The sequence below is a fragment of the Balaenoptera borealis genome (assembly GCF_965194805.1).
Source record: "Balaenoptera borealis genome assembly, chromosome: 16".
Lineage (NCBI taxonomy): Eukaryota > Metazoa > Chordata > Mammalia > Artiodactyla > Balaenopteridae > Balaenoptera > Balaenoptera borealis.
The window spans coordinates 10,213,144-10,237,719 of NC_138872.1; the positions used below are offsets into that span (position 1 = coordinate 10,213,144).

At 45.4% G+C, this 24,576-nt stretch overlaps 1 protein-coding gene across 7 annotated transcripts in view; it reads left to right on the forward strand.

Moving 5' to 3' along the window:
- Positions 1–24,576, forward strand: part of SALL4 (spalt like transcription factor 4) — a 108,277-nt gene that overhangs the window by 68,336 nt on the left and 15,365 nt on the right. For 2 of the 7 annotated variants that reach the window (XM_082362691.1, XM_082362699.1), the window contains exon 1: positions 18,461–21,086. The exons of 2 other annotated variants lie outside the window; for them this stretch is intronic. In XM_082362691.1, coding sequence (XP_082218817.1) covers positions 20,957–21,086 — 130 coding nt within the window. In that variant the 5' untranslated portion in view covers positions 18,461–20,956. Of the gene's footprint in view, positions 1–2,941; positions 7,206–18,460; positions 21,087–24,576 lie in introns of those variants that run through there. 3 more of the 7 variants (XM_082362692.1, XM_082362698.1, XM_082362696.1) reach the window with 3 other exon arrangements.

The window sequence follows — 24,576 nt, forward strand, 5'->3', positions numbered from 1 at the left end:
CCCAGACTGGGCCCTTGTCTAACCCTCAGAAATGAATTGTCCGAGGAGACACACGTGCTGACAAAGCAAGAGGCTTTATTGGGAAGGGGCAGGTGGGTGGAGAGCGGGAGGATAAGGGACCCCAGGAGGACTGCTCTGCCACATGGCTCACAGTCTCAGGTTTTACGGTGATGTGATTAGTTTCCGGGTTGTCTCTGGCCAATCATTCTGACTCAGGGTCCTTTCTGGTGGTGCACGCATCACTCAGCCAAGATGGATTCCAGGGAGAAGGATTCTGGGAGGTTGGTAGGACGCGTGGACTGGCGTCTCCTCTCTTCTTTTGGCCTTTCCCGAATTCTTCCAGTTGGTGGTGGCTTGTTAGTTCCCTGTTCCTTACCAGGATCTCCTCTGTAAAATAACTCATGCAAATTGTTACTGTCTTTGCCTGGCGAGGGTGGGCGGTTTCAGTCAGTGTTTCCCCTAACACTTCCTCACCTAGCTTGCAGAGACTTTCATTCCAGCAACACCCTCGTCAAGACCCTTATGAATTTCCTCCCCCAAACCCTTGATGCACAACCCCAAATTAAACCAACTCTCCACTTTCTCCCTAACCTAGTCTCCCAAGTCCTCAAATCTCTGACTAGCTGCTCCCCAGTTCACACCCCATCACCACAAGTCATGATCTCATGCCCTTCATCGTGCAGGAAGGGGACTCCATCAGAAGGGGACACCCCCAACTTGCCCCAGCCCAGTACGTAAACCACTTATCCCTAGATCCATTCTCAGGCGTATCTGCCTGGCACTGTAACAGGTGGTGGGGCTACACCCCACCTTAGTAAACAGGACAAAGGCATTAAGAGGGGACAGATAAGGAATAAATACGAGCAAAATGCATGATACACTGCTGGATCTTGCTGAGAAACCCAAGCAAGACCAGGGCACGATGCTTATGATAACAAGGACCTTGATAGCAGGAGGATGCCAATACCCAAGGGAGGCAGGGGGGTGTCAGGAAAGATCTCTGAAAAAGGGACGGAACTGCAGAGACCGAAGAAGTGAAGGACTGAGCCCCATGGATCTCTGCACATGTCCCAGGTAGAGGAAAAAGCGAGACAGAGGAGCCTGGTTGGAGGACTTGAAAAAAGGTAAGGGAGCAGGTGGCAGAGCAGAGTGGATGAGAGGCCGAGGAGGGAGATGGGAGACGAGCTGGAGAAGAGGCAGGGACCCACCGTGGAGGGATTGCACACCCTTGGAAGGTCTTCAGCTTCTCTCCTCCTGTTAAAGGACCTTCCACCTGAGACCAGCCCTGTCTCCCAGCCCCTCCTGACATTTCAGAACCTTCCTCACTCCATCTCCCTCTTGAAGACTCGAGCTTTCCTTTTCCTTTTTTTTTTTCTTAGCTCCTTGACCAGGGATCAAACCCGTGCCCCCTGCAGTGGAAGCACAGAGCCCTAACCACTGGACCGCCAGGGAAGTCCCTCGAGTTTTCCTTTTGAATTGTATCCTTCCCTCCAACATTTAAATCTCTCCCATCTTTAAAAAATAATAATAATACTGCCTTGCCCCCCCCCATTCCCTTCCAGCTACTGTCCCATCTCTTTCCTCTCCTTAATATCCTCTTTATCAAAAGGCTTTTGCTACCATAGCCTCATTTCCCCTCATTTTGGCCTCCATTATCCGTGGAAACTGTCCTTACACATGTCACCAAGGGTGCTTCCTGGCCTCCTGGCCTTTATCTCTAAATACAATAGGCATTTTCTCCAGCCCTTATCTTCGTCTCTCAGCAGCATCGAGATACTCAGGAGTGTAGACAAGTCCTGCTTCCCTTCTGGAGAAAGCCCCTCAGTTAACCATCACTCACCCCTCTGGGCTCCGCCTCCTTTCTGGGACCACATCGAAAGCCCCAAGGACCTTGTTACCTCTTACTGAACACTCTCTCCCCAGGGGTCATCTGCTCCTGCAGTTTCTAAACCACCTATTAACCGGTGTCTCCCCAAGTTCTATCTCCACCCCAGATTTCTCTTTTAAGGTTCAAAAGACTTCTCCCAAAAAATCCCTGCTGTGAGCCAAGCCCTGTTCTAAAGGCTGGGATTTAGAAGTGAAAGAAACCGTCCAAAATCCCAGCTTCTTTCTAGTGGACGAGACAAATAAATATGCAAAGAATACAGTGTCTGGTATGAAAATTTTCTGCTATGAAAACAACAGAGCAGGGTAAATAAAGACAGCAAGTGATGGGGGTGCCACTCACTGCTGGGTTGCCCTGTGGATCTCAGGGCTTGGCACAGAGCAGGTATTCAGGAAATAGCTGCTGAGCAAGTATAAAGTTGTAGTGGTACAAGGAGAATGATGAGATACAGAGTGTGTAATCTGCCCCACACTTAAGAAGAGTTCCGTCTAAAATATTGATTGATGGGATCAGTATTTTACAAGTGTTTATTAAAATAGCTTCTCTTTGTGGTGACGATGACACTTATCATGATTCCTCGAGTGCTGTTAGTGCATAGTACACGTTTGGTGGCAGGTACAGGATCTCCTTGGATGCTTTGAAGAGTTCTTTCGGTTGGGTCAAGGTAAGCGTCGTTAGTCTCAGAGTCAGGGGCCCTCTGGGAAGGACCGTGGCTTAGGAAGGATTGCTTGAAAGTGGGGAGGGGAACAGTGCTGTAGGGCAACAGGGCCGACATGCATCAGGGCGGGCAGCTGTTGTCATATTTCATGCCTCAGTATCCCCATGAGCCATCTAGAGCGGGGGGTCTCAACCAGGGGCCATTTCTGCTCCCCCTCTCCAGCAGACACGCGGCAATGTCTGTAGACGTTTTTGGTTGTCGTACTGAAGGGACGGGGTGCCACTGGCCTCTAGTGAGTAGAGTCCTGGGATGCTGCTGAACATCCCATAATGCAAAGGGCAGCCCCCGGACAAAGCATTATCCACCCCCAAGTTGTCAATAGTGTGAAGCTTAAGAAACCCTGATGGAGAGTTTAGATGTAGGACAGTGGGAGGGGCACAAAGGCCCTTTGAGAATCTCAGGAGAGCTTCTCGCCAGGAAAATGCACCAAATTTGGTATACGTGGTCAGGAGGCTCAGTCATCCAGGGACGCAGCTCCTGAGTACAAGGCTGAGGTTATGAGCCCTTAATTTCACCACAGTCCTCATTTCCATAAATAATGGTGTTCCAAGTCTTGGTAACTATGTGGCAATTTTTTTTAAAAAAGCAGATATTATGTTTTCCTGACAACTGAGCAATTCATTTCAAGACGTTTATTTTTTATTATTATTATTTTTTTGCCGTGCCGCACGGCTTGTGGGATCTTAGTTCCCCAACCAGGGATCAAACCCGGGCCCTCGGCAGTGAGAGGGCGGAGTCCTAACCACTGGACTGCCAGGGAATTCCCAGAGCAATTCATTTCAACGTGGATTATTCTTCTATAACCAGTGAGACCTCAGGGCCAAAAAACACAAAAGAAAAAGAAGAGGAAGGGAAAAAATGGCATAGAAGAAATGATTACAAATAATAAAAGAAAGATCCATCCCAAAGGAGACCAGTCCCAGCCAGCTTTCAGCCTTTCTTGAAACCTCGACACGAAGCTCACTCCACCTGGGGGCACTTCCTTTGACAAGACGGGAGTACCTTTTCTCCTGTTGGGCACTGTCCAAGGACGGCGGCCTCATTTCTGATCTTCAACTTGTCCGAGCTCATTCCCGCCTCAGGGCCCTTGCTGTTTTTAGAACATTCTTCCTTTAGCTCATCAGCTCTGGACTCAGAGTGGTCACCCATGAACTTCCCAACTCTTTTTGGTCTCCATCTCTGGTCACTCTCTAATTATCTTACCCTTCACAACATGTGTGTGTGTGTTGATTACGTGCCTATTGTCTGTCTTCCCCACTGGGCTCTGAGCTCCAAGAAGCTGGCCCTTCATTGTTGAATCTTGGGGCCTAGAACCTTGCCTGCCCCGTAGGTTGCATGAAGAAGCAAATGGGTGACTGGCGGTCAGAGGAGCTGATAGAAAGCCTGGATTGGCTGCTTCCGAGATGTGAGCCCTGAGACAGGTTACAGTTATTCCCATCCTCGGTTTCTGCATCTGCAAAATGGGAATAACAATACCTCTTTCTCAGAATTGTGAGGATAATTACATAAGGGCCCCAGCACATTGTGTTTAATTTAGTTGGAACCCGATAAATACTGGTCTTTCCTGATAAACTCTTCTCAAAGGTCCAGCCTTCCAGAATCTTCTCCCCATCTGCCCAACCACACCCAGTTCTTTTATACTCCCTATAAAAATATCCCAGAGGTATACAGGGCTTTCTGCATAGCTATGGAATTTTCTCTCAGGGGTCAGATACCGAGGACAATGATGGATTTGCTTAGATTCAAATAGCATTCCCTGGGTTTATGCTGACCTAATCGACTCTCACCTCCAATAAAGTTTCTGAAACTGAACTCACCGCTTCTGACCCTCCCTGTCTTGATATGCTCTCTGTCTTGGTGAAAGATGCTATCAATGCCCACCCCCACTTCTTGCCTCCTTCCCTCCTCCCACCACTCATTCATTCATTCATTCGCCCATTCATTCAATAGCTAACATTTATTTTTTAATACCTTTTGGGTGACACCACTCACAAGATAACTTACAACCAGGTTGTTTTCAGTCCTATGAATTAGGTGCCAAAGACGATGAAAATAACAACATCAGCAATAACGACTTGACATTTATTGAGCATTTCCTCTCCTGAGAGAGATTGGAATAGAATACAGAGTTGGGCAAACATTTTCTGTAAAGGACCAGATAGAAACATTTTAGGTTTTGCGGACCAAGAGGCAAAACTAAGGATATTATGTAGATACTTACACAAGAGAGAAAACAAAATTTCAATTGATGAACTTCCAGATATAACAATACTTGATTATAATTTATTTTTCAATATAGGTTTGTGAGTGAGAAGAATGGAATTCTTCTGGAGAATAACATTGCTTGATTGGAGTTCATAGTAATGTTTCTTGTCCTCCACGAGATGGTGAAGGTTCCCTCTGTAAAGCCCATTGTTAGCCTGCGGGTCATACAAAACCATTGGCAGGCTGGATTTGGCCTTTGGGCTGTGGTTTGCTGACATGGTCCTGAGGAAGTTGCTTAGTTCTGAAAGTTGGCCCTAACCCTGTGAGACCTTGGTTGAGTCATTTACCTTTCTGTACCTCAATCTGCTGCCCTGGAAAATTAGTCTGATAGTAATAGTAATTACCCCATAGGGTACATGATTAAATACATGCAAAGTGGTTAAAACAGTGCCTGGTCCTGAATAACCAATTCCATAAACCCAGGTACTTATTCGACCCGATCTCCAGCCCCATCCTCAATACCCGCAACATTCCTCCAGGGCCTTCTGGTCCCTTGTGGCAAAGTCTCCTTTATCCTCACCCCTTTCTCTGAATGTCCCCGCATCATTTTGCTCCAACTGACCCTGGGTTTGCCCTTGGGGACACAGCTTCCCCTCCGGCTCTCTCAAGGGGTGGCTTCTTCCCTGTGACACCCAAGTCTACCAGCGTGGACTTGGGCTACCTGAGCTCTTTGCTTCTCTTCTCCTCAAACCATTCAGTGCTTGGAGACCCAGAATTCAGGTTTTCCTGTCCACACCCCTGTTCTCGCTGCATCCTCTGCAGACCTGGACATCCTGCTCCTCAGCTTTTGAAGATTTTGTTACCAGACTCAATATCTCGCTCACCTGTAATAATTCTTGACATTTTCCATCTCTGTGAAGATAACCCTTTTGATTCCCAGCTGCTCCTTTCCTCGACCACCCCTCCACAAGGGATCTTGTCCACACCCCATCTCAGTGCACACTCCCGGGCTCAGACTCACCTCGATTCCAATAGCAACATCACCTCCACCAGCTCAATATCAAGCATCTCTCTCTCTGACCCAGTACCTTTCTAGCTCAGTCCTTTGGGGACCCCAAGTCCACCAATTCCTTGACCTTCCTGTAACCTCCACATTTACTGACTGTCATTATTTCACTCTTCTACACCCCTGTCCCATCCTATCAGGCTTGGGCTCTGCGGTCCATCATGATACCCGCCTCATGTTCACCCGGGATGCCACTGCTCTCTTCCTTCTTTGTGGACTTTCTGGGCTAAAACCCCATTCTGGGTGAAATCCAACTCTTAGCCCATTCTGCACCTGCACGGAAACAGCTGAAGAAGGTTGGGGGAAAACTCACAACCGTGACAACTGGCTTCTCTTACATGCATGACCCGCAACGGGGGCCGGGCCACCCCCCGCGCTTCCCTCTCCCATCCATTCTCCATCTCTCCTGGAAGGCTGTTCTACCCCTCCTTTCTCTCCTCTGATACTCAGCGCTCTCTCCCCTTCTGTACTTTTGTTGGTGGAGGACTTCCACACACCCCCAAGCTAAATCAGCCCACTTATCTTGATGTGGGCCCAAATGTTCTCCCTCTCTGCCGTTATGGATGGACTGTATGGGACCATATCACAGGCCAACACCACATCCTTCCCCACCTTCTTAAGATCACTGCTCGGTAATTGTTCCTTTTCTCTCCTGCATTATCAAGAACTCCTCTTCACTTGAATCCTTGCTCCCGTCATCCAACACCTGCTATAACACCTCCCTTAAACTCATATTCCCCCTGAAGCCCCCCTTCCTGCCCCACTCCACCCTTCCCTCCCCCTATTTACCATGAAACGTCTTCAAAAGTGTTGGTCCTACTCACTACCTCCTCCCATTCCTTTTCAACCCTTTCCCATCTGCTTTTGCCCCTATGGCCCCAGTGGAGTCTCTCTCCTGCTGACTAGCCATCTCTACCCAACCGAACCACCAGTCAGGTCCACCTGCCTTGAAAGAGCAGCCCTGTGTTCAGACCTTGGATCACACCCTCCATTATGAAGACTTTCCTCTCTCGGCTTCCTGGATGGCTCTGTCTTGGTTCTGATTCAGGAGATGACGGCCCTTCTCGGTCCCCTTTGTAGGTTCCTCCTCACCTTCCCCCCTTTAAACCCCAGTGTTCCCCAGGCCTCACCTTTGCCCTTGTTTCTTCCTTATCTCCCCTCACTCCCTAGTTGATCCCAACCAGTCCCAAGGCTTCAAATCCCATCTTACCCATGCAAATGTCTCCAGTCTCCTGGGCCTCACCCCTGGACTCCAGACTGGTCTCTCCAACTCCTGCTTTAACGTTTCCACTTGAATCTACAATTGGTGTCTCCAACATAACAAGTCCCAAGTGAGTAATGAAGCCTCCACAGCCATATTGACTTCCCCCAGCCTTCCCTATTTCTGGACACGGCACTTGTTTTCTTCCAGGTGCTCAGGTTAAAAAGCTAAGAATCATCCTTGACCTCTCTTTCTCCCACCCACATCCAGTCTGTCAGCAAGTCCTATCAGCCACACAATCACAATATATTCCTGTCCAAACATTTCTCCCACCTTGAGCCAACCCTTCATCTTTGCCCTCCCGGACTATTGCTATAGAGTCTCCACTGCCCGTTCCCCTCGAGGTGCAGTCTATCACAGCATTCAGAGTTCTCCTTCTAAAACCTAAGGAAAGTCCCGTCCTTCCTCTGCTCGAAACCTTCCAATGACTTTGCATCTCACTAGACAAAAAGCAATGTTCTTTTTAAAAAGGGAGGGCTGTTTTACTGTGATTGTCTTAGCAGTCATATTAAGATGAAGCCTATCTAAAAATTTCGACTCTTACGTGTTTTTGGTGCAGGACAATTAAGACTTTCTTAAACATTCTACTAGTTACCCTTTTTGAGTTATTCTTTACAACTTTGAAATGTCCTGGCAGTTATTTGGGTATCTATTTGTTAAGGTGCCACTGTGATATGACATTTAAAATAAATAGAAGGGGGGAAAATAAAAAAGTAAATGGTGGGAAGGAAAAAAGAGGTCATAGCAGCTTTTATTTGGGATAGATATATAATATACACAAACCTAGAAAAATATACTCAACATGCTAATCATTAGGGAAATGCTAATCAAAACCACAATGAGAAACTACCTCACTCCCATTAAATGGTTAGTATCAAAAACCAGAAAATAACAAGCGTTAGTGAGGATGCAGATAAATTGGAACCATTGTATACTGTCAGTGGGAATATAAAATGGTGCATCTGTTGTTGAAAATAGTATGGCAGGACTTCCCTGGTGGCGCAGTGGTTAAGAATCCTCCTACCAATGCAGGGGACACAGGTTCGAGCCCTAGTCCAGGAAGATCCCACATGCCGTAGAGCAACTAAGCCCGTGAGCCACAACTACTGAGACCACGTGCCACAACTACTGAAGCCCACGCACCTAGAGCCTGTGCTCCACAACTAGAGAAGCCACCGCAATGAGAAGCCCGCGCACCGCAACGAAGAGTAGCCCCCACTCGCCGCAACTAGAGAAAGCCCGCACGCAGCAAACAAGACCCAACACAGCCAAAAATAAACAAATTAATTTAAAAAAAAAAAAGGAAAATAGTATGGCAGTTTCTTAAACAATTAAAAATAGAATTATAGGGGGCTTCCCTGGTGGCTCAGTGGTTGAGAATCTGCCTGCCAATGCAGGGGACACGGGTTCGAGCCCTGGTCTGGGAAGATCCCACATGCCGCGGAGCAACTGGGCCCGTGAGCCACAACTACTGAGCCTGAGCGTCTGGATCCTCTGCTCCGCAACAAGAGAGGCCGCGATAGTGAGAGGACCGTGCACCGCGATGAAGAGTGGCCCCCACTCGCCGCAACTAGAGAAAGCCCTCGCACAGAAACGAAGACCCAACACAGCCAAAAATAAAAATAATAAATAAAAAAAATAGAATTATACACACTACTATATATAAAATAGATAATCAACAAGGACTTACTGTATAGCACAGGGAATTCTACTCAATACTTGGTAATAACCTATATGGGAAAAGGATCTGAAAAAGAATAGATATGTGTAACTAAATCACTTTGCTGTACACCTGAAACAAAAACAACATTGTAAATCAACTATACTTCAATATAAAATAAAAATTAAAAAAAATAAAAAAATACAAATAAAAATGGAATTATCATATGATCCAGCAGTTCCACTTCTGGGTATATATATATACCCCAAAGAATTAAAAGCCAGGTCTTGAAGAGATATTTCTATACTCATATTCATAGCAACATTATTCACAATAGCTAAAAGGTGGAAGCAACCCAAGTGTTTACTGATGGGTAAAGCTATAAGCCAAATGTGGTATATACATACAAAGGAATATTATTCCCTTAAAAATGAAAGAAATTCTGATACTTGCCACACCATGGATGAACCTGAGGATATTATGCTAATTGAAATAAGGCAGTCACAAAAAGACAAATACTGTATGATTCCTCTTTTTATTTATTTACTTATTTATTTTTGGCTGCGTTGGGTCTTCGTTGCTGCGCGCAGGCTTTCTCTACATGAGGAGATCAGGGGCTACTCTTCCTTGTGGTGCGTGGGCTTCTCATTGCGATGGCTTCTCTTGTGGAGCACGGGTTCTAGGCACTCGGGCTTCAGTAGTTGTGGCACGCAGGCTCAGTAGTTGTGGCTCATGGGCTTAGTTGCTCCATGGCATGTGGGATCTTCCCAGACCAGGGATTGAGCCTGTGTTCCCTTCATTGGCAAGCGGATTCTTAACCACTGCGCCACCAGGGAAGTCCCTGTATGATTCCTCTTGTATGAAGTACTCAGAGTAGTCTGATTTACAGACAGAAAGTAGAGTGGTGGTTGCCAGGGCCTGGGGTGAGAGAGAAGTGGGGAGTTGCGGTTTAATGGGTACGGAGTTTCGGTTTTGCAAGATGAAAAGAGTCATGGAGACGGATGGTAGTGGTGTTTGCACAATAATGTGAATGCATTTAATACCACTGACCTGTATAATTTTAAATTATTAAGATGCTAAATTTTATCTTATATGTATTTTATCACAATTTTTTTTTAATTGAAAAAAAAAAAAAACCAAAATTAGAGTCACGCTCTCTAAGGCCATACATGTGCTTGCCCCCCCATTACCTCTCACTCACTCCACTCCAGCCCCAGTGGCCTTTTTCAAGTTCTCCAAACATGTCAAACACATTCCTGCCTCAGGGCCTTTGTACTGTCTGTTACCTCTGCCTGGAATGCCCTTCCCACAGATATCAGCGTGGCTCTCATTTCCTTCATGTCTCCGCTCACATGTCTTCTTATCAGTGAGGTCTTTCCTCATTACTCCACAAAAAAAGCATCCTCTGACGTTCTCTGTTGCTTTCACTGTCTTCATAGCATTCACTTCTAGCTGACACATATTAAAGGTATTTGTTTACGAAATGGCGAGTGAGGTGACCAGGGCCCCTTCTGTCACGGAGTGACTAGTTTGCAAGGCGACTTATGCCTTTCACGGCTTCATCCCATCCCAGCCCCACTCTAGGCAGAGTGCATGTACCCTAGACCACCATTTTTGCATGACCCAATAGTGTTGACATCAGCTTTTTTTTGCCTTTTTTTTTTTTTTGGCCACACCTCTTGGCTCATGGGATCTTAGTTCCCACACCAGTGACTGAACCCGGGCCCTTGGCAGTGAAAGCACGGAGTTGTAACCACTAGACAGCCAGGGAATTCCCTTTTGCCCATTTTAGACTGTGACCACTTGAGTTTTTTCATCCTAAAATCCTCAGCACCCAGCCCAAGGCCTGGTACCTAGTGGACAAAATAATTCTTTGTTGAATGAATGAATGGCCAAGTAAATAAAATAACTCTGGCCCCAAAACTATCATGTATGTTGCAGGTCTACTTAATATTATGAGATTAAAAACCTTCGATAAATATTCCTGCTGGAGCCTGAAAAAATATGTATGATGATGATACATGTTTCCTGAACACCAGTTTAAGCCAGAGGCTTTACGACAATCGTTTCTAATTTTCGGGGCAATGCCACAAATAGAGATTAGTCTCCCCATTTACTGGGGAAGGAAACAAGGTCTGGAGAGACTGAGACAGGCTGGAGGGAAATTACAAAGGCAGGACCCATACCCTGGCTTGTCCACGCTGCCCAGTTTAAGAAATGAACTTTCAGGGAATTCCCTGGTGGTCCAGTGGTTAGGACTCGTCGCTTTCACTGCTGGGGGCCTGGGTTCGATCCCTGGTCAGGGAACTAAGCTCCTGCAAGCTCCACGGCAGAGCCGGAAAAAAACAAAAACAAAAACACACAAACAAAAAACATCCCCAAAACAAAACAAAAACAAACAAAACAAGTTTCAGATCACCTGAAGGGTGAAAAATAGATGAAAACTTTCTTGTTCTTCCCTGTGCTTAACTCTTGTTCTGTTTCTCGGGAGTTTTATTCCTTCTCTTCTGGTGTCTGTATTTCTTCCCCTACGCTTATCACCCCTTCCCCTCCCTCTCCCTCCTATTTTTCTTCTTCAACCTTTGCTTCTTTCTGCTCTTGTCTGCTCTCTTTGCTTTTCCCTCTTTCCCTCCATTTAGGTGCCTCATCTCAGTCTCTGTAACCAGACCAGAGCCAAGTCATTTGTTTATTTGGGAGTCAGAGCTGAGAAAAGAAGTCAAAATCTCTCCACACATTAAAACAAAGAAAGGGACATTTTATATTCCCTTTCATGGTCAAAAGATGGTCCTTTCTTTTTTCCCCTTCACAAAATCCATTTAGGTGTTTATAGACCAGTTATCTTAACAATGACTGTCCTTTGCTTTTCTCTCTGTGCCAATTAACATTCTTAATTGCCTCGCTCTCACTGGCTCACTTTTTGCGTGTTGGGCAGAGTTCTCTGAAAAGTTTATTTTCAATTATAATTTATATTGCAATGACAGATAGATATTTATGACAGTAAACTTTCCTGTGTGCTGGGCTTTTAGCTCTTAAAGGTTTGTTATAATAAAGAAGGCTCATGGCAAATGGACAGAAGTGCCTCCTCGGTGATATTTTTTTAAAGACAAGTTCAGAATAGGTATTTTTTGGAAGGGGGAGGCAGGATGTGTGTCTGGTAGGTAATCAAAAAAAGAAAGAAGAGAAAACTTTTAGGAAAGGTTGCAGGAACCAGTACAGAAATGTTTAAAGAATGAATCACAACTGCTACAAAAGGGAATTCAGTGGAAAGCGTTTTTAGCAGAAAAATTGTTCAATCAATTGAACCTTCAACTTGTTTTTGAAAAGCTATACATTTCTCCGGTCCAGTTACGAAATATGTGAATGTCCCGATAAGCATGTTTATGGTTTTACCCTTTTAGCTTGATCACTCACGTTACCCAGGCTCATGTCTTGCACAAGAGCCCACAAAGGAATAAGAGAGTATTTTCAAAAGCTCTTGAAGGGTTGTGAATTTGTGAAACACCAACATTCATTGCAGAAAGACTCAGGATACGAGGTTTTAAGAAAAGAAATCCAAAATTTGGACAGAGCTGTGTGAACAGAAAGTTCACGGACTTTATTCTCTATAATAAAGACAACTCAAATATATAACAGGGATTGGTTAACTAGATTAAAGGTTCATCCACGAGTGAAAAAATTACCTGATAAAACACATTGACAAAGATTTGTTTTTAGTGAGGTAGAAAAGGCTGATGATATCCTGTTCAAGTGAAAGAAACAGAATGCCAAGATGTATTTTCAAATGGATCTCAACTCTGTAAAAGTTATGATATTCATGGAAGCAAGATGAGAAGAAAATTCACTCAAATGTTATCTTTCTCTCATCTGCAGAAGAAGCAGAAAAATTACTCAAATCATCCCAACGAGTGAATATAAGATTGTATAATCTTTGAAAGAAAAGGCCAGAATGCAGGGCTTTGATTTAGTCGGGGGAGGTTAACAAGGTTCCCCTGGAGAAGCCAAGAGGATTTTTTTTTAATTGAAATATAGCTGATGTACAATATTGTACAAGTTACAGGTGTACAATGTAGTGATTCACAATTTTTAAATGTTATACTCCATTTATAGTTATTATAAAATATTGACTATATTCCCTGTGTTGTACAGTATGTCCTTGTAGCTTGTAAAAAAATTTTTATTGGAGTATAGCTGATTTAGAATCCTTATAGCTTATTTTATACATAATAGTTTGTACCTCTTAATGCCTACCCCTTTATTGCCCGTCCCCCCTTCCCTCTCCCCACTGGTAACCGCTAGTTGGTTCTCCATAGAAGATAAGAGGATTTTTTAAAAATTCTATTTATTTATTTATTTATTTATTTTTGGCTGCATTGGGTCTTTGTTGCTGCGCACATGCTTTCTCTAGTTGCCGCGAGCGGAGGCTACTCTTCCTTGCGGTGCATGGGCTTCTCATTTCAGTGGCTTCTCTTGTTGTGGAGCACGGGCTCTAGGCACACGGGCTCAGTAGTTGTGGCTCGTAGGCTCTAGAGCGCAGGCTCAGTAGTTGTGGCTCACGGGCTTAGTTGCTCCGTGGCATGTGGGATCTTCCCAGACCAGGGATCGAACCCGTGTCCCCTGCACTGGCAGGCGGATTCTTTTTTTAAACTTCTTTGTTTTATTTATTTATTTTTGGCTGCATTGGATCTTCATTGTGGTGAGCGGGCTTCTCATTGCGGTGGCTTCTCTTATTGCAGAGCACGGACTCTAGGCACGCGGGCTTCAGCAGTTGTGGCACACAGGCTCAGTAGTTGTGGCTCGCAGGCTCTAGAGCTCAGGCTTAGTAGTTGTGGCACACGGGCTTAGTTGCTCCGCGGCATGTGGGATCTTCCCGGACCAGGGCTCGAACCCGTGTCCCCTGTATCGGCAGGGGGATTCTTAACCCCTGTGCCACCAGGGCAGCCCTGGCAGGCGGATTCTTAACAACTGTGCCACCAGGGAAGTCCAGATAAGAGGATTTGATTGTGATTTAGTACTTAGTTTTATTAGAAAGTATTTTACTATTGGGGAAAAAAAAAAGGATTAGGTAGTTGCTAATATGGCCTTGAAATCATGTTTCCTATAGACCTGGTTTCTCAGCTTCGGCACTACTGACATTTTGGGTCAGATAGTTCTTTGTTGTCCGGGGCTGTCCTGGGCTATTGTAGGGTATTAGCATGATCCTGGCCTCTACCTAGCATATAACTAGCGCTCTTGTGTTGCCAAATGTCCCCAGTTGGGGGAGGAGGTAAAATTGCCCCCCACTGAGAACCCCTGCCATGGACTTAAGAGAGTCAACCTTCTCTGCAGCGTGTGAGTGCTCCAGACTGACCTAAAGACCCGCGTGCATGGACCACAGTGAGCCCGGCAAGGGACTGAGGGACAAAAAAAACCCAGTCGCATCAACTTCTTTATTCCTAGTCCATCTCCTCTTCAGCTGAAGAAACTGCAGGAGAAATTCTCATTTCTGGAAATTCACTCCTGTTTTAATGAACTTGCTGGAATAGTTTTACTTTTTTTCTCTTTTTGAGTACACAGTTGTGGGCTTCAACATATCAGGGGATATATTAACCGGGAAGACTAATTGGAGCTAGAAATTGTTCAGTACCAATTTGGGAGTGATAAAATGGCAACAAGCAGAGAGATATCAAACGAGGAGGCGGTATCATCAGTTAAGTGGTGATGATTGCAATTAGCCAGACTTTGCACTTATTAATCATCCCAGTAGAAGGGCTCTGGGCCAGGACACTCAGGAAAGTGGATGTTTGGCCCCGTAAGAAAGCACTCCCAGTGAATTACAAGCATGATTTCTGAAGCAATTTTAGCTCAACTTCTAAATCTCTAGATTTCAGCAGCTGTTTCCAGACATATAAAGCCTTCTCTTTGAGGCAGGCAGATATCAAATTGATGAGTCCAGAGCCTCCAAGAGGTTGGTCCATGTTGAGAAAAAAGCCACTCTTTATACTTCCCGACTCCAAACTGTGTATTTCCCAAATTAAAGCAGTAGCGGTTACCACATCGGTCCACTTGACCATTTCCTGGCATGAATAATTAGAGACCCAAAGGGGCAATACTTTTGCAGTGGCAGAACATGATTTACGGACACCAGCCTTGCCATTTCAGTTTTTTCAAGCTTAAGATGCTGGGAATCCCACATAGGAAAAAAACCACACATGTAATTATGGCCCTTTCAATTATAGGGACAACCAAATATCTAATTGCCTTTTTTTTTTTTTTTGGCTGCGTGGCTTGCGGGATCTTAGGCCCCCGACCAGGGATTGAACCTGGGCCCTGGTAGTGAAAGCTGCCGAGTCCTAACCACTGGACCACCAGGGAACTCCCCCTAATTGCCTTCTTTTTTTTTTTTTTAACATTTTTATTGGAGTATAATTGTGTTAGTTTCTGCTTTATAACAAAGTGAATCAGTTATACATATACATATATCCCCATATCTCTTCCCTCTTGCGTCTCCCTCCCTCCCACCCTCCCTATCCCACTCTTCTAGCTGGTCACAAAGCACTGAGCTGATCTCCCTGTGCTATGCGGCTGCTTCCCACTAGCTATCTATTTTACATTTGGTAGTGTATATATGTCCATGCCACTCTTTCACTTGGTCCCAGCTTCGTCCCTTCCCCCTCCCCATGTCCTCAAGTCCATTCTCTAGTAGGTCTGCGTCTTTATTCCCGTCTTGCCCCAGGTTCTTCATGACCTTTTTTTTTTTCCTTTTTTTTAGATTCCATATATATATGTTAGCATACGGTATTTGTTTTTCTCTTTCTGACTTACTTCACTCTGTATGTCAGACCCTAGGTCCATCCACCTCACTACAAATAACTCAATTTCATTTCTTTTTTTTTTTTAAAGTTTATTTATTTTTGGCTGTGTTGGGTCTTTGTGGCTGCACGTGGGCTTTCTCTAGTTGTGGCGAGTGGGGGCCCCTCTTAATTGCAGTGTGCAGGCTTCTCATTGCGGTGGCTTCTCTCGTTGTGGAGCATGGGCTCTAGGCACGCAGGCTTCAGTAGTTGTGGCACGCAGGCTCAGTAGTTGTGGCACACGGGCTTAGTTGCTCCGCGGCATGTGGGATCTTCCCGGACCAGGGCTTGAACCTGTGTCCCCTGCATTGGCAGGCAGATTCTTAACCACTGTGCCACCAGGGAAGCCCCAATTTCGTTTCTTTTTATGGCTGAGTAATATTCCATTGTATATATGTGCTACATCTTCTTTATCCATTCATCTGTCGATGGACACTTAGGTTGCTTCCATGTCCTGTCTATTGTAAATAGATCTGCAATGAACATTGTGGTACATGACTCTTTTTGAATTATGGTTTTCTCTGAGTATATGCCCAGTAGTGGTATTGCTGGGTCATATGGTGGTTCTATTTTTAGTTTTTTAAGGAACCTCCATACTGTTCTCCATAGTGGCTGTATCAATTTACATTCTCACCAACAGTGTATGAGGGTTCCCTTTTCTCCACACCATCTCCAGAATTTATTATTTGTAGACTTTTTGATGAAGGCTCTTCTGACCAAAAACAACTTTATTAGATACACTGTACATATCATAAAATTCACCCATTATAGGTGTACATTTCAGTGATTTTTAATAAATGTATATAGTTAGGCAACCATCAGTTTGTAATTGCCTTTTTTCCCCAATTGTGGTAAAATACACATAACATAAAATTTTACCATTTAACCATCTTTAAGTGAACTCTTCAGTGGTATGAAGAACATTTCGCATTATTGTGCAATCTCCAGAACTCCTTCCATTTTGCAAAACTGAAACTCCATACACATTAAACAATAACTCCCCATTTCCCCCTCCACCCAGCCCTTGGGAATCACCCCTCTAATTTCTATCTCCATGAATTTGACTTCTCTAGGTACCTCATAGAAGTGGAATCACACAGTATTTGTCTTTTTTGTGACTGGCTTATTTCCCTTAGCATGATGTCTTCAAGGTTCATCCAGGCTGTAGCAAGGCAGAGTTTCTTTCATTTTTAAAAAAAATATTTATTTATTTATTTGGTTGCACCAGGTCTTAGCTGTGGCTCGCTGACTCCTTACCTGAGGCATGTGAATTCTTAGTTGCAGCATGTATGTGGGATCTAGTTCCCTGACCAGGTATCGAACCCGGGCCCCCTGCATTGGGGGCGTGGAGTCTTAACCACTGCATCACCAGGGAAGTCCCAGAATTTCTTTCATTTTTAAGGCTGAATAATATTCCATTGTATGTATATACCACATTTTGTTTATCCATTCATTTGTTGATGGACTCTTGGGTTATGTCCACCTTTTAGCTCTTGTGAATAATGCTGCTATGAATTTGGGTGAACAAGTATCTCTTCATGTCCCTGCTTTCAGTTCTTTCAGATGTATATCCAGAAGTGGAAATGCTGGATCCTACCGTAATTCTACGTTTAATTTTTTTAAGAAACTGCCATACTATTTTCCACAACAGTTGCACCATTTTACATTTCCACCAACAGTAATTGCCTTTTAATACTCTATTTTATTTTATTTTAAATATTTATTTATTTATTTGGTTGCGCTGGATCTCAGTTGCAGCTCGTGGGCTCCTTAGTTGCGGCATGCAGGCATGTGAACTCTCAGTTGCGGCATGCATGTGGGATCTAGTTCCCTGACCAGGGATCGAACCCAGGCCCCCTGAAGTTGGGAGTGCGGAGTCTTATCCACTGAGCCACCAGGGAAGTCCCTTAATACTCTATTTTATATTCAGGTCTCCAAAGTCATTCTCCAAGTTCATTTATTGTGACTTCTGTGTTCTGTTACCGTGGCTAAGTGCTTAGGACATAGTGGTGAAGGTGTCTGCCCTTGTGGAGCCTGCAGTGTGAAAAACGAGTAATAAATACATAGACAATTCAATCTATAATTATAAACTTTGAACTATGCTATAAAAGGAAAGAACCAGCTTCTAGCAGATCGACACTAATAGGTGAGACCGTTCTAATTTGGATGAGAAAAAGCCGGTTTTAGGAAGAAACATTTGAACTGAGACTGGAGGCTTAGTAGAAGTGGGCAGGTGAAGAGGGGTAAAGAGTAGAAGGGAAGAAAGTTCCTTGCAGAGCAAAGGTGGGATTTTGTGGACAGAGTTGGAAGGTCTGAGTTCCACAGAGACCTATACCCTTAACTGGAAAGTTCCTGAATTCATATATTCAGCATACAACTGTTAGTACCCACGAGGCGCTGATGGGAGCTTTGAGTTTGTTTTGCCATGGATGAAATGGGAATAAAAAAGGATTTTAATGAAGCTGAAATGGGATTATGTATCCCAGATACCCTTAGACACAGTAAAGCCTCAATGTTCATAGACTGCTTGAGGAAAGATATAACAAGAAGTCGATTTCCAACAATTTCTGCCTGTGGCAAACAGTGAGAAGGACTGGATTATACATAAACCCAGTCACCTAACAAAAGGCATTACAAAGTTTAATACCATCCTTTACAATGATATTTTTTTCCCCCCTGACTCTGATCACACCCAGGTCTTTTGGTCTTAGGGAATATTAAATCATCCAAAAAATTACCGTGGATTAGGGACTGGCCTTCTGCCCTGCCATGCTCTATTTACTGCCCGCCCCCCCCCCCTTTGTTCTAGGGTCTTACTTCACCTCTAGCTTACTAGCTCCTGGCTCATCAGTTGGAAGTAGATTCAAAAAGTGTACTGTGCCTTTCTTTTCTTAATATAATATTCATGGAAGGTTTTCCTTTGGGGAAAACTTCTCTTTGACTTTCTCTGTAGAAGTTATTTCCACAGACTGTGGATTTTTCAGGACAGGCTTAATTTAACGTATGTTTTCTTTTACCACAATTTTTTCTTGTTTAGCTATCTTGTCCATATTCAGCTACCACTGAACGACAAGCATTGGGATGTGATAAAAGAATTTTGAAATCGGGCTTAGGGATTGAGCTCATCCACTTCCTAATTAAGTTATTTCACGTCCTTAAACCTCAGTTTCCTCATTTTCAAAATGGACAAAACAATGCCAATCTCTCTTGGAAGATAAAAGGAGAAAGTGTGCATTTAGTGCAGCCTGTGGCACATACCAGGAGCTCAATCAATTATTATTATTATCACTTGGAGACTCAAGTGGCATAATTTTAATACCTTGTTCTAAGCAGAAATGGCATCGTGTTTTCACTATCACCAACTAAAATAAGTATAAACAACTATATCTTAAATGAAGTTTTCCTTAAACCACTAACATTTCTTGAGCTGTAAACCTAGTGCACATGCATTTAGATTGGTAAATTACATCTACCACACCACCTTACACAGAAAAGGTGTTGGGAATATAAGCAGATTAGTCAGTGAGGCAGTTGTTAATTGGCTTTTTTACTCAGTATGAGAATTCTAAACAGCTTCCATGTATTATTAAACCAAATTCTTACTTTTCCAACTTGGGCTGTTGACTGTAATTCTATCTTTTTTGGTTTAGGGGACTTAAAACAATGCCAAGCATTTTCAAACAAAGACTCAAAAATTGGAGCTTAACCTTCCTTCCTTCAGTAAGTTTTTATTGATGGCCATGAATATCAAAAAGATGATCAAGCTGATTTATTTTCTGCCTTGGGTTGTCCAAACACCCAGGTGAACATATTTATCAGCTTAGCATTCTATTTTGCTTGCATTCCCAATGAGCTTACAAGAAACTCTAACAAGCTGGGAACCTGATGAATAACTAATCAAGAAAATGCAATGCACAAATGTGGAGGAAGGGTCTATAATTGCACAGTTCCTTACAATGAAGTAAATGCTAAATACAGACGCATGCCCAGAGGCACTAGGGAAACACTAATCAAAGACTTAGAAGGCTGAAGATTTCATCATTTATTCAACATTTATTGAGCATTTACATCATGCAAGGCAGTTAATGGAATAAAATATAGAGATTTACTGTAGAGGTGTGTATACATATAATATTATACACACATACACAATTTTAGAAAATTCCAGGCATCTCCGTGTCAGGATGATGCAATCACTTTGAACTACACATCTTTTCCATAGTAAAGTCCATATTGCAAAAAATTCCGATAATGATTACTTTGGCAACACCCAGTTACTATGACAATGCCCATTGCTGATCCATGGGAGATGTAAGAGGATTGTCTCAGTAATAAAATGATGTTATCAGACATTTATGGCTTGTGGGGAAAAAGTGCAGTCCCTCCTTGTTTTGATATTATCTCTGACTATATTTGCTTTTAATCTACCTTTTCTATATTTAGTATCTAGTCATTTTAAATTAAAAAAAAACAAAACCCAAAACCCAAACCAAAAATCAAGGTCTGCACTGACAGTAAACCAAACCTTTTGAGTATGAATCCTGGAGGTTATTATTTAGCATTTAAAGGAAATATATCATGGTGAGGGGATAATCTGAAATTTGGGAAATTTGAAGGCCACCTTAAGAGTTGAGATGGGGTGGGAAGGTTGAATATACCACCATTTACCATTCTTCAGATACCTCCAGACTCAATTTAAACATTTCAGTGAAAAAGTAGATGGGAGGGGACACGGGTCAAATCTCAGTTTTTTGTTTTGTTTTGTTTTTGTTTTTTTGTCTTTTGGTAGATGTAAACACTGAGGCAAAATATTTCACTGAAAAGACCTTCCTCCCCGGCTTGCGAGGATATCAACCTTACAAAAGTAATTTTTGGAGCACACTACCGAATACGCTCGTTCCAAAACTGTTACGGAAGCTCCAAGTTTTTAGTAAATACACAATCATTTTTCTTTTTCTCTCCAAGGACTCAGATAGCTGAAGCGAGGATGGGTCCCCCTCGGATTTCGTCCACGATCCAGCCAATCTGAGCCCGGATGCTAATTAGTTGCTCTCCCTCGAGGAACACGCCTTTGTCGCTTGTAGGGCCGGACTACAAAGCCCAGAATGCCTCGCCCCTCCCTGATCAATGAGGGCCTATTTAAATGATCTCTGAGGTCTTGGACCCAGGCCAATCAGCTGTCAGGGCTCATGATAAATCGCAATGCATTATTGATAATAATAATTACTGGGACATGCGCGTTCCGGCCGAAGGGGGGTAAATTTCCCAACTCCAGGAATTTGTGGCGGAGTGGGCAAATAACCGCGGCTCTCCAGGCGCCCCGATGCTCGCACCATGTCGAGGCGCAAGCAGGCGAAACCCCAACACATCAACTCGGAGGAGGACCAGGGCGAACAGCAGCCGCAGCAGCCGGCCCCGGAGTTTGCAGATGCGGCCGCAGCGGCGCCGGCGGCGGGGGAGCCGGGTGAGTGGGGCTGGGGGCGCACGCCCCGGGCGGGCAGTTTCCGGGACGTTCGCGGGACGCTCGAAGGCGCGGACTTTGGGGAGCCAACGGCTACCACCGCAGGCTGTGGAACCGAGATCTGGGGGCTCAGTTAGTTCCAGAGGAGAGCGGCAGCCTCATTCCCCACCCCCACCCTCGTTAATTTTACACTTCTCCCCTTTTATCGCTTCTCCCCTCTTGTGTAAGTTTCACCCCCAGGTCTCGCTCTTATTGTAAAATTGACCCCCAGCCTCTCCTGTGTCCCTCATTCCTGAAAGGTTCCCTTCTCCTTGTCCTCTGCCCCTCTCGTAATTGGTTCCACTCCCCTCACTAGTAGCCTCCCCCCCACTTGTAACTTAGGCTCCCCTCCTCCCTCCCTGGCGCTGCTTTTTAAAAGAAAGACCCCGGGGGTCCCCACTCTTTCCCTCACCCGTTAGGGTCTTTGTAGGAGGCTGGGGAAGGGGCGCACCCTAGGAAGACCTCCCGGGGGAGCACGATCTGTTGCACGCGCCCCTCCCGGGCCAAGAGGGGGGAGGGGGCGCGACCTCTCCCCACCCCCAGGAGCTGGGGTGCGGGCCACCAGCGCTGCGGAGGGGATTGGAGGGCCCGAAGAGGTGGAGGAGAAGAGCACAGTATTTTCCTTTTTAAAAAAAATTTCTTTTTTGGTTTTCCTCTTTTCTCCCGGGGCTACGCCGCCTGCCGATCTTCGCCCTAACCTTTCGGGGCCTGACCTCCAGCCATCTTTGATTTCCGACTTCCTAAAAATAAACCGCGGCCGGCGGGAGGGGTGCGGGCCCCCAGGGGCGGGGGTCGCGGGCGCACAGCAGCCCCGCTGGGGTGCACCAGCCTGGCGTTTTGCGTGGCTTTTCTAGGGCGCCCGGCTTTCCAAACGCGCGCCCCGGGGGGCCAGAGGGGAGAGGTCGGGCCAGGGCTGGGCGGTCGTGGCCAGGGCGAGCTCTGGGGGCTGACCCGGCCCACGCTTCCTCGCCGCGCGTCTACAGGGTCTGGAGGAGTTCGGGACCCCCAGCCCGGTCGGGAGCGGCCGAGCAAACTCCTCTCTTCCTAATCATGTAACCCAGGGGGCTTTAGGAGCCAGTCGATTTCCCACTATCTCCCCTCCGTCCTGGCCCGCCAAATTGTCGCCTGATAAGTTTTTCGCGTACGCGTGGGGGGAGGGGGCGTTTTTAACGTCCTCTTGGGCCTTGTTGGTGGCTTCTCTCCTCTCGCCGCCTGCTTTCTAATTTCCCAGCCCGTAATGGGGGTGTGCGCGGCAACCCCAGACTCTCCGAGCCGCAACTCCGATGGGAAAACAGTCGCTACGTTTTGGTTACCGTACCTTTTATTTCGGGGAGGGAATGTGGTAAATTTCCTAAATTTGTAATATAATGTAAATCCCTATTTTCCCCCCAAATAACATTTTTCCAGGGCAAATTAAAGAGATCGGCTTGACCGAGGGGGCGGCTGTGCGTTTTCGGGCGTCCGATGGTCAGGGCAGCGTGCACCCAAGGTCGGAGGAGGGTGGACTCTCTTTGTGCCTTGGGAGGGGGAGTGGGGGGGAGAATGGAGAGGCTTCGTTGCCTGGCCCACCTGGAACAAAAGGGTTAACCCTCTGCCCGCCCGCTTCCTCCCGAGAGGAGGGGCGAGCTCCTGGCTCTGACCCCTCCCCTGGTCCTGCTCTGACCTCCCCTTCCCCCTACCCGCTTCATTTTGGGTGGGCGCGCTCAAGTGGGGCTTTTGGTGGTGTTTGGCACCTTAGGGGGAGCTTCTTAAATTAACGGTAGCTGGAGTTTGCAATCAGTTAACCCGAGCTGGTTAGGATCCCGGGCCTGGCTGTGCGCTCCCTCCACGATTTGGGAGGGGGAGTTGCTATTGATCGCTTGGGTTGGAGTGGACGGCCGAGCTGCGCGCGGGCGCCCCCTGGAGGCCCAGCCTGGAACCTCGCCCTTTGCTGAGAGGCGGGTCCCTTCGCAGGTACCGGCTCACACCTGATGGGTGGGACAGGCTGGGGCAGGGGGATGGAGAGCGCTGGGCTGGGCTAGGGACTCCAGTCGGTTGCTTGAGCTATCCCTGGCTGTGCCGGGTTTTCTTTGCCAAGTCTTTGGAATTCTTGGAAAGAATTCTTCGATCCTCGAATGTGTTTGCAGAGTCCCCCAGTTGCCACCATGGGACAGAAGGTAGCTTTCCCAAGCAGTACATTTTAACTGATGAATTTTGTATTTGAGCAGCCTGTATGTATCATTTTAAAAATCCAGTTTAGACTGGTCTTATTTTGCAAAACCAATTTGAGACTCACTTATAAAGAATGTACTTTTTGCGGGAGGAAAATGAAGTCCGGCAAAAAATTAGCAGATCAAAAAATCTGCAGGTGGTCAGGGGACTCAGGCTACATACAGGAAAATTAGCATTTTCTCAAAAGAGTTTCAAATGCCCTTTGTGCTAAACTGGATTACAGCCATCAACGATTAAGATTCCCAAATTTCAAATAACTGCCTAGCCCCAGTTTCTAAACTGAAATGACCTACATTGGCGGTAAGGATTCTGAGAATAGGGCACTTGGGAGCTTATATTTTAATAGAGGGAGAGGGAAATCTTGTTGATCGAAGCGTTAGTTAATGTTGCAGGCCGACTTTCTGTGTTTCCATCTGAGTTTCTGAAAGGGGCTACAACTTGCCCACACCGCTTTTGTTCCGTTAAAAAGAAATTGCACAAGTCAATGCTAGTTGGTCCTTCAAGCCTCTGCTGCCTTCCCACGGTGGGGAGTTGGGGAGCCATCTTGGGAGGGAGGGATAGAGTTAATGCTTCCTCTTTTTAAATGAAGTTAGGTTTTGGTAAGATTTTAGAGTGAGGTGTGCATTCCAGTCTGGTTGTATGACTTTCAGCTGTGTAACCTTGATTTCTGAGCTTTTGGGTTCTTCCTCTGTACCATGGAGATGAAGCATGCTGTTTATTTAGATAGTTTCAACTATACAAGACCCACTGTGTGCTGGAAATGCGATCAGTAATTAATTTTGTTCAAAATAACAATGTTTTATTTTTTATTGTGTCAAGACGGCACTGAACTGCCAAGTTGAGATAATTCTGCAGTTTTATCTGTAGCCTACTGTGTGCCAGACACCAGGCTGGGGACCTCAACGACATTATCTGTAATCCTCATTTTTACTCATTTTAGAGTAAACTTTAACTCCTGGTTGCAATGGCTTGCCCAGGGTTGCCTTGTCCTGTTTGATTTGAGCCTTGCTCTAAATCCAAGAAGCTGTGTTTATCGTGGTTTTAGAAGAGTTGGTTATGGGATGGGATTTTCTATCAGATGAGGGAGCTATGGTGAGTGTTCGGCTGGTTGAGTGTTATCTCTCCTCCTCCCTTTTAATTTTTGAGATGTGCCTTTGCAGGCTTTAGAATAAGAGGTCCTGGGAAGCAAGTCGAAAATAAAGCAGAGTTTGCATTTGGTGCTCTGGGCTTTACTGCCTTGGAA